The 10,739-nt window shown below is 37.1% G+C and overlaps 1 protein-coding gene across 1 annotated transcript; it reads right to left on the reverse strand.

Annotated features, from left to right (window-relative positions):
* Window positions 1-4,337: 4,337 nt before the first annotated feature.
* LOC126388106 (olfactory receptor 1361-like) lies at window positions 4,338-8,125 on the reverse strand. Its single transcript, XM_050040997.1, has 3 exons — window positions 7,204-8,125; window positions 6,617-6,634; window positions 4,338-4,402 (listed from the first exon to the last, which is right to left on the reverse strand). Exons 1-3 carry the CDS (start codon window positions 8,123-8,125, stop codon window positions 4,338-4,340), a joined length of 1,005 nt encoding a protein of 334 aa, XP_049896954.1.
* Between the last annotated feature and the right edge of the window lie 2,614 nt (window positions 8,126-10,739).

The raw sequence follows: 10,739 nt of genomic DNA on the forward strand, positions 1-10,739 counted from the left end.
ATGGCGGTTACCGCTAATATATGGACAGCATCGTCATAGTGCCCAGACTCCAGTTTCCCCCCATAAAACCGTTACCTCTGTTGCACTGTTGTGTAGTGCTATTTATGGAGTTAACACCGTTAGCTGCAAGACACTGGCTCAGCCACCTCCATGTTTAGAACCATGTCCAGACAACTCATACGCTCTAGTTTCACTTCAAGTCCAGTTAAGTTAGGACTAATGTGTGACAGGGTGTTCGCCATCAGGAATTATGGCCAAAAGGGAGGCATAAGCCATCCAACGCACAGCCATCTCTTCACAATCGCTTATGGACCTAAATGTTTTAGTTTTTGGGGGGTTTTTTTGGCAGTAACCAGTGTTGGTTCTATATTGGTTCAGTATATTTATTGTATTTTTGTTCTGATGTACGCTGCAGCTTCTTAGTTCATTTCACAGCTAGTCTATCATGCATTTCAGGGTAATTATATCTTCAGACACCATATGCTTTAGGAGCAGTGCAGGTTGTACCTCATTACCTAAGGGATGAAATCATCCAGCCAAAAGAAGAACATGTTTGTTTTTAAATCCAAGAACTGTAATGTGTCATTCGTACAGCTAACACATGCCAAAGACCAAGAGTATAGGTTCCATGCATCTTTTGTGTTGAGCTTCAGAAAGTTTTGAGTACCAGTTGATAAAACAATAGATTTGGACTACAATATATAAGTATAAGGACTGATGTTTGAAAGGAATGCGTGATCATGATGTGAATCTAGCACAAAGTAATTATTTCTCAGAAGAAATACAGCGATATAAGCCTGGATTACTGCTAGCTAACAAGCCTGTTGCTCACTAGCTTGCCAACTGATCGTCAACATGCCTAAACGTGACAAGGAACGGAGGGGGAACCCTTGTCAAGTCCACATCCCAAAAAAATCTGCTCCAAAAGCCAGTAGGAGAATGTGTACAATTCAGACATACTGAAAGCCATCCAGGAGCTGGCATGCAGATTTACCTCCCTCTAACAAAAAATAAATAAAAACACGGCGGACAGTGTGAATGTTAAAGAAAACGTAGAAGGGATGGATCATCAGATGAAGACAGTTAATGACAAGATGTATGCTGTGAACTGGCGGATCTCTGAGCAAGAGCTGAAGATTGAAGAAACAGAATGTTACAGTTGGCGCTGGAACCTGAAGCTGAAACCATCAACGAAACCGCAGAGGATGCAAGGAAGCAAGTCTTCGAGATCTTAGCTCAAATTACTCTAGATGAAAAAAATAAGCTTGGCTTCCTCGTTGATACTGTACATCGAATCGGACGGCCCGGAGAAGACAGAGGTCCACGCCCTGTGATAAGTCAGTTCACCATGCGCACCTTCAGACAGAAGATTTGGAGAGCCTCAATGAATGCCACAGTGATGAAAGAGAAGAAACTCCGACTCGCGGAGGATCTGACATACTGGGAGAGACAGTGTCGGAAAAAACTCTGGCCACTTGTTGACAAAGTGCGCAAAGAGGGGAAGAAGACTACCTAGCACGGTCCTGATGCGATCATTGATGGAGAAAAAGTTGCCACAGACACAATCAAAGACACCGCGTAAGTACCATCTGACTCTGTGGCCTTACCTTAAGTTCTGTTTTCGGTAAGGATCAACACAAGATTACAGGTTGGTTTAAGTGAAGTAAAATAACTAGTTCACTAGAATAACCCACAAGACTGTGTTTTTGTTTTGGTGCTCAAAACCTTATGAGGTTCTACTACTTTCCATTCCATGAGGAATTTATATAGTAAGCTTACTATAGTAAGAGTAGCAATAGCAAGAGTATGAGCTAACATATAGTGCAGAATTCCTGAATAGCATTAAAGAATACATCCCCACCATTTCTGAACAGTTTAAATCTAATTGTGAGCAACCTATTTCAAATGGTGAATTTTCAGAAGCCTTGAAATGTATGAAAGTTGGAAATGATTATTTATTCATTATTGAAGCTCCACTCATAAGTATGTATAGAGAATGTATTGATAAGAAAGAAATGTCAACTACAATGAAACAAGGAGTAATTAGTTTGATACCTAAACCAAACAAAGATTCTCTCTCAATAGAAACCTGGAGGCCGATTACACTTCTAAATGTGGACTATAAGTTATTTAGCTTGTATTTGCTAGACAATTAAAAAGAAGTCTTGGAGAGATTATAAACGCAACACAAACAGGCTTCATGACCAACTGACATATATGTAATCATATATTACTAGTTATAGACTATTCAGAGTATGTGGAATCACCAGCAATCATTGTATTTCTTGATTTTTATAAAGCTTTCCATACTGTGGAACACCCATTTTCCTTCTTATTAGGGGCCGGGCAGCCTAACCTGCCAGGACCCTATTGTTATCCTGCATGTTCTTCTTCTTCCTCTTCTTCTTCTTCTTCCGAGGAAATCATACTTCCCATGCGCGAAAAATCACCAAACTTTGCACAAATACGGTGGCACTGAAAGGTCACAGCACTGCAACTTAAGAAAACACATGCAAAAAGACAAAACACAAGCAAATTTAGAAAACATTTTCATCAATTTGACAACACGTGCGCAGCATTTAGAAAATGCGCTGCAAAGACCACAAAACAACACATTGAAAAATGTGTTGTGTTGTGGTCTTTGCAGCGCATTTTCTAAATGCTGCGCACGTGTTGTCAAATTGATGAAAATGTTTTCTCAATTTGCTTGTGTTTTGTCTTTTTGCTTTGTTTTCTTAAGTTGCAGTGCTGTGACCTTTCAGGGCCACCGTACACAAAGGTCCAGTCCCATGCCAGATTGCCTCAGCTGCAAAAACAGGCCAATAGTCCTGATGGTGGTGGTACAGCAAGCCTCTAAAGTTCAAAATTTTGAAAATTCACAACAAATCAACCATATGTGCTACAGCTTTGGAACTTTCACTTCCATGGCATGGATGGCTACTGTCTGGCACCCTGATGCTTGGCTTAGTCAATTTGTGAAGCCACACATGAACTGTCGCTTGCCAATTAGCTCAGTGAGATAGAAGACGGACCTCAGTCTCAGAAGTTGAGAGTTCAAGCCTCAGTTAAGGCAAAACGGACATTTTAATGTGAAAGTCCTATGTTCAGGCATCGTGCTATGTGGATTAGAGACTACTAAGGTTAAAATAATTATGATCCAGTTATTTTCTATATCAAATGTTTGTCTATAAAATTATGTAAAATTCATATTACCTTTCCCCAATTCCAATCTGGCATCCACAAACATCTCACTTTGTCTGACTAAAGGTCCAAAACCATGATAAAGCAAGATTTGAGGAGAATATCCTCAAATCTGTGAAGGTAACTCCAACACTGATGCCTGCAACAATCAATCCATCATGAAATAGTTGTGGATTAATTATGTGTTTGACTTATTGATTTATTGTCTAATCATTGCAGCTGTAGAATTCCTATAATGACCTAGAAGAAGTTTTAAACATATATACAGCAGAGTTGTCTCTTGCTAATTAGCTCAGTGAGATAGAGCATAGTCTCTTTTGCTCAGAATTGCCTAATTTTGCCTAAAATTGCCCGGCCCCGACCATTGCTGTGCAGCAGCTACAATTTCTTATTGCTGTTGAGTTACTTGCAATAAAAGTGCTAAACAGCCCCAATATAAGTGGTCTATCTATCTTTCAGAAAGAAATCCGAATTACACAACTAGCAGATGATACAGTTTTGTTTTTAAAAGATACACACAAAACTGAACGATCTATACAACTGATCAACGAGTTTTCAAAAGCTTCAGGGTTGCATCTCAACATAAACAAGTGTGAAATCTTAAGTGTATTCGATACAAATGAAGCTTTATGTAATATTCAGTAGTATTCAGCAGTAGCTCAGTCCATAGGGACTTGGGTTGGGAACCGGAGGGTCGCCTGTTCAAGTCCCCGTCCGGACCAAAAATGTGGAGCGTGGACTGGTAGCTGGAGAGGTGCCAGTTCACCTCCTGGGCACTGCCGAGGTGCCCCTGAGCAAGGCACCGAACCCCCCACTGCTCGGAGCGCCTGTCATGGGCAGCCCACTCTGACATCTCTCCATTTAGTGCATGTATAGGTCCAGTTTGTGCATGTGTGTGTTCGGACCTGTGTGTAATTGACAACAGAGTGTAAAATTGAATTTCCCCTCGGGGATTAATAAAGTATATAAAATTAAAAATTAAATTAAATTAAAATTCCAGTAAAGAAAAAATATGGCAAATATTTAGGTATTGATATAACCAAAGATATGTCAACTAGACAACAACTTATTTTTTTTTCCTAGACTTGAAAAGACAAAAAAATATTATGAACATATGGCTCCAACGTGATCTCTCACTAAGGCTGAAGGTCTTTCCAGACTTGTGTATCCAGCTCTATCACTTTTTGTTCAGGAGTAGACACTGGAAGAAATCAATAACATAGTCACAGATTTTGCCTGGGAAAAAAAACACCACCACTTGAAAAAAGAAATACTTTCAGGATCCAGAAAAGAAGGTGGATCTGAATTATTAAACTTTAGTGATTTAAACAATACATTTAAAGTTAAATGGATCAAGGAAAGCCTTAAAGACCCACATTCTATTTGGCTTTACTCTTTATTCCAAACAATATTTTTGATAAATTGGGTGGTCTATATTTTCTACTTACTTGTGATTTTCTCATCTCCAAATTACCTTTAAAATTGTCCTTTAAAACTCCACACAAAGCCATCATATGGAACAATGGAAACATTACTGTTGGTAAAAAAATCTATATTTAAGCAAAACTGGGTTGACAAAGGTATTATTTATGTAAGTGATCTTTTTGATGCCAATGGTTTATTACTTAGTCATGAACCCTTTCCTTTATCAAGTCTTTTCCTGTCACAAGCAGAGAATTTAACTATGTAATGAAGGCCATTCCCACTGGTGTAATCCATCTCATGAAAAGTCACCTTCAATTTAAAAAAAAAAAAGAAGGATTACACCAAGAGGAAAAGCTTTTTGGGACAACATTTTTACCATGCATGTTCTGTATTAGTAATAAAATTAAAGAAATACACATTCAAATTTTACACAATATATATGAGATTAATTTATACTTTTCTAAATTCTTAGATATAGAGAGCAACTGTAATTTTTGTAACACAGACCCAGAATCTCTTATACATTTATTTTGTTATTGCAGATATTCAAATTCCTTTTGGTCTCGCCAAAAAAAAAAAAAAAAAAAAAAAAGTGTAAAACTAATAATAATATCGCAATCAGCTGCAAAAATATTATTTCATATTTTGATTTGTATAAAAGAGACTTTGACTTTGTTGTGAACTTACTGATCATGTATGGTAAATTTCATATACACAAATGTAGAACAGCAAAAATCACCCCCAACTTCACTGCTTTTACGCATGAATTTGAGGAATATCTGAAGACCCTCAAACTTAGTATTAAAAAATTTCTAGGTCAGCAATCAAATTTAAGTGACATTGTGCTACTCACCAACTTAACTCCTCTGTACAAAAGGTCAGATTTGTTAGGATGATACTTAGGTGGATTTGATCTACTCATCTGAGGCTCATTTAAGTTTAGCAACCTGCAGCCTCAAGTTCATATATATATATATATATATATATATATATATATATATATATATTTATATATATATTCCTCGCGGAGTCTGCTCAGCTTATAGTACGCCCGAGTATGTTCACTTAGTCAAGGATAAAGTATCAGCGTAAGCACAGAGAGAGAGAGAGAGAGAGAGAGAGAGAGAGAGAGGGAAAAAACACACGACTTGTCGACTCCTCCCGGGGGGTGTCGACTTGTGCCACTGACGTCGACATGTCGACAAATCGACTTTTCTGTTAATGCCCTAATACATATATACATATATATACATATATATATATATATATATATATATGAACTTGAGTATAATACAGTGTTACATATGAAACAAATGTAAATTACAAGTATCTTGTTTGCTATTAGTCTCAGATTTTTGGACCTTACTGTAGCTCAAAGCATCATTCAGTACAGCCTCACAAAGCCGCTAGCATGGCTTTATACTCTTAAGGGCCGTCCACACCAACAACGATAACTATAATAAAAGCATCTGGTTTTATAACACAAGTAGATGGAGGAGTCCACATCTTAATGTTGGGATCAATGGACTCCACAAATAATTTGTTCATTTGTGTAACATTAAACTGGACATGTAAAGGCATTTCCTGTAAGTTCAGCACACTCAAAATGGCAGCTCAAGTCCCCTTTGTTCTTCTGACAAAGTACGGCCAAATGAACTAAACTATTTGGACTCTCCCCAAATGAGGATCACCGCTGCAGGATGACCTGTCTGCCCTTCCTCCGCTTCTTCTCAATTCCCTGCTGCCAGAACTTGGAAAAAAGACTCTCTCCTCCACTATGGCTCTCTAATCAACACATGTGGCCTGCTCAAAGCAGAAAAACAGGATTTCCCTCTCATCACGGCAGAGGACCAACCTGAAGGCTCCTGGTAAACAAGTTAGCACCAGCAGCAAGACACAAAGTCAGCTGGCTAACTTTTCAAGCAAAGTGCAAAATTCAGCTTTTTTATTTGGTTCTTTGAGTTTTCACCAAAGATATGTAAATGAATACAAAATAAATGTTCAGATACACAGTAGGCTCGATATTCCAACAAGGTAACGTGTAGAGAAACAAACTATTTGATCATGACAACTTGTTTGACCGGTATTTGACTTAAAGAAGACAAACATACATTTCCTTTTAAGGTGTATCTTTTGCTACAGACTTTATTTGCAAGATTATGTTGCTTTGTAGAGAACATTTCCAGTTTAAGCTGCTTTTTTAATAACTAATTTCAGAAATTAAGAAAAAAAAATCCACAAAAATTACTTCTTGTTTGCAGCTCTCATCACACAGGAATAAACTACAGTTTTATGTCAGTGGGTTCATACACTTAAAGACAGCTTTATAGTTATTTCTGTATGGTGTTTTTAAGTTGCAACATGTGTTACAAATTATCTACTTGATTTGTAGACTTGTTATGATAATGCAATCATTTTTTTAATTCATACTCAATTTACCAACATTTGTGTGTTAGAAGTGAGAATTCTACCATTTACATCAAATAAAACACCAAAAGAGATGGTATATAGCATCAATAAGGAGTCACATTATCATTATTTTGTTTACTGTTGTTTTTGATTTCCATTTCATTTTTAATAACCTCTTCACAGATGCCTTGATTTCCTGTGTCTGCAGAACATAAATGATTGGATTCAACATGGGAGGAAAGATGGAGGTTAGAGACAGGTTTATGATCCTGTCATTTGGATGTATTTTTTCCATCAGGGTAAATGTGATTAACATTGGAATGAAATATATTGCCACCAATAAGAGATGAGCGATGCAAGTTTTAAAGGCCTTCAGTCCTTGTTGAACCGTGGCCACTTTAGCCAAAGTACAGCCAATATACAGGTAACTTAACAAGATAAAAAGAAGTGGAAGCCAAAATATCAGAACAGGGTACAAACAACTGACAACATAATTGGGAAAATGGTCATTGCACGAAAGCCGGTATAGCTGGCCATGGTCACAGAAATAGCTGTTAATAACCACAGATTTACAGATGGAAAGTCTTGTAAGAAGGCCAACTGCAATGAGAACAGCAATTATGACAAAGACCCAGAAAGAGGCAATCAAAGACAGCATGAACCTGTTGGTCACTTTCACTTGATAGTGCAGTGGGTAAATGATAGCTATCAGTCTGTCATAGGACAGTGCAACCAGATTAAATGACTGCATCGAAAGGCTAGTGTAGCAGAAAAAAAGGAACGTCAAGCAGTCATTGTAGGGGATGTAGTGATGGTTAAACAGAAAGATATCAAGAACCTTCGGCACCAAAGCAGTGTTACCAAACAGGTCCACAAAAGCCAAATTAAAAACTGCAACATATTTTGGAGTTCTCAGATTATGATCCAAGTATATTACCGCCATCACAACTGTGTTTCCCAGCACTGAAACAACATAAACAAAAAAGAGAAAGACACAGTAATGTTTCATTTTTGGGATGCCACTTATTATGAAATATGCAGGATGCACAAAAGTGATGTTTTTCCCGAGAGCTGAGTTAAATAACTCCATAATAAAACTGTCCACAATGCAGTGCCCTCTTCTTGGCCTCAGCATCGACACTGTGTTGTTTTATGTGTATGGAAATGAGCTCCCCTCTCTCTCTCTCTCTCTCTCTCTCTCTCTCTCTCTCTCTCTCTCTCTCTCGTAACTGAGGTGAGTCAAGCTTTATCTGTTTGAACAGGAGTGGCTACGAAGAGGAGCAGTCCTTCTCCTTTCTATCAAATAAGGTTAATGTCTGTTCCCCTGTGTCTATTGTGTGTAAGCCACATCATCAGACAAGCCCAGTTCAATCCAATCCAATCACCTGACTCCAGTTTACTAGGCACAAATCTATAGAGCATCCATTGTATAAGACTGTAGTTCAGTGAGTGACTAGTCAACTAGGTCACATTTACATTTATTTATTTATATTTATTTATACATTTCCATCATTGACAATGCGAAAATGGGTCACTCATAGTGATTAACTTAAAAGGAATCATCACCTGTATCTGTAACTCTCCTCCCCACAACTCTACTATTTTGGTTCACTCTTACTGCTCTCATAGCATTGTTTTTGGCCACAGCAGACAGCTGTTTTCATTACAAAACAAAAAACAAAAAAAAACAAACACTACACACCACCTGCTCAACACAAAACAGCAGACACAGTTAGCAACTAGCTGGAGAACATAGTGGAGCATCTAGCAGCCAGAGGCCCTCGGGAGTTGTAGACACCAAAAAAAAAAAAAAAAGAAGAAGCTAAAAGCGAAGGAATATTGGACTTACATTTATGAAGTGCCCAGAAATACGACTCAAAATTAAACGATGGTGTTGCTCTGCACAGTAACTGTGGGATAAGTAAAGCTTGCCATTTAAACTTAAAGGCGATATGACAATGTTGTGTTCACAAGCACAAAGTGGCAAAAAACAAGTTCTCTAACCCATAAAACCACATAGTTTGTATGTTCCTACCCTCTATATATGACCCACAGGAACACTTCCTAAATTAGTGTCCCTACTGCTGGATAACCAAATAGCTTGTATATGACCATCGCCAAAACTCCTTTGCCAAAGCATGATTTTTAGAAAAAAAAGAAATCATGCTTTGGCTTAAAATAATATGTCCATGCACTGGTCTCATGGATGAAATTACCCGTCCATCAACTTTCAACTTAAGCAGACTTTGTCTGTATTTTATCTATGTTGAAAGGCTTTTTATAACCTGTAGGTCTGTCGCACTTTCTATTGTTTTTCTTTTCTGTATTGTCTTATTGGGGTTTTTTTTTGGGGTTTTTTGGTACTTCATGTACTTTCATTGTTATTTGACACTGTTGTTAAGCACTTTGGGTACCTTTGGGTTTTGTAAAGGGCTATAGAAATAAATGTTGATTGATTGATTTGTCACTCCTTATACTATGTCACCTGACTTCCTCCATTGTTCCTATAGTAATTACTACAGCCACTACGGGTTATCACATGACTACAGATCAGAATTTCTGTTTGAAAAAAATTACCTATGTGGTTGTATTTTGGAGGAGGACATTCTCCAAAACCATGTTATTACTGGTGTAAATGTATTGTTTTCTATCGAGTTATTCTGAGAGGAGACAATGAATAAATATCTCTGAACAATCATTCAGGTATATTTGTTATGCTTGAAATGACAAACTTGAACTTGAAATTGACGGGAAAACCTAGTTTAAGTGTATGAAAATGTTTCTCTCTATAACCTTAAAGCAACCAAAATACAAGTCATGTCAAAATTACATACTAAAATGACAGAACCTCACAGACAAATTAAAACATCGGGATAACATAACATCAATCTAAAAAGGTTTGGTAAAGTTTCATGTAGTAAAAAGGAGCCAATAAGAAAACTAGAGGGCTTTGCTTCTTCATCTTTGAACTGTAGCTTTGAGTTATCCATGATGTGAATGTACAGACTGCTGACAGATCTCCTAGTCACAAAATAAATGCAAATTTAGTGTCTAGATGCAGCAAGAATGCTCAATTATGATGCTGAGAAACATCACAACATTTGATTCCAATTAAATCATTTATGTTTATTTGGGAATACACAATTTAGCTTCTTCATAAGGTTTTGATTTTTCATCAAGATATGAAAATGTGTTAAAAATAAACTTCCATATACATAGTAGACTGTATGCTCCTGTAAAGGGACATAAACTGCTTGATTACAATTACTTGTTTGCTTGATTATTTATTTAGAAATACAACCATCTGTGTGAGGTTTTGATTTCACGCCAATCTGCACATCTGATCTCATTTAGTAATTTAGGCTGTGACTCTCAAGAACATCTTCAGCATACGCTTCTTCCATAATTTTATACCCCTGCAATAGTAATTCAAATGCTTTTTTAAAATTGTTTTTCACAAACTGCCAGCACAAAAAAAGAGAATTTTTAGATTATATGTTCTTTCCCTAAAACTTTATATATTTGGTATGCTGGGTTTCTGTAAACCTTGTAGAACGAATAAGACACACATTATCCATTGCTTTACTTGTTTCTGCAGTTCTCACACAAGCAGAAACAACACTATGACGATACAACAATTCATACACTGTAGAAGAAGTATGTTATAGTTTTGTTCAAAAATGAATTATTTGATCAACAAACAC

Source organism: Epinephelus moara, chromosome 3, assembly GCF_006386435.1.
Source record: "Epinephelus moara isolate mb chromosome 3, YSFRI_EMoa_1.0, whole genome shotgun sequence".
Classification (NCBI taxonomy): Eukaryota; Metazoa; Chordata; class Actinopteri; order Perciformes; family Serranidae; genus Epinephelus; species Epinephelus moara.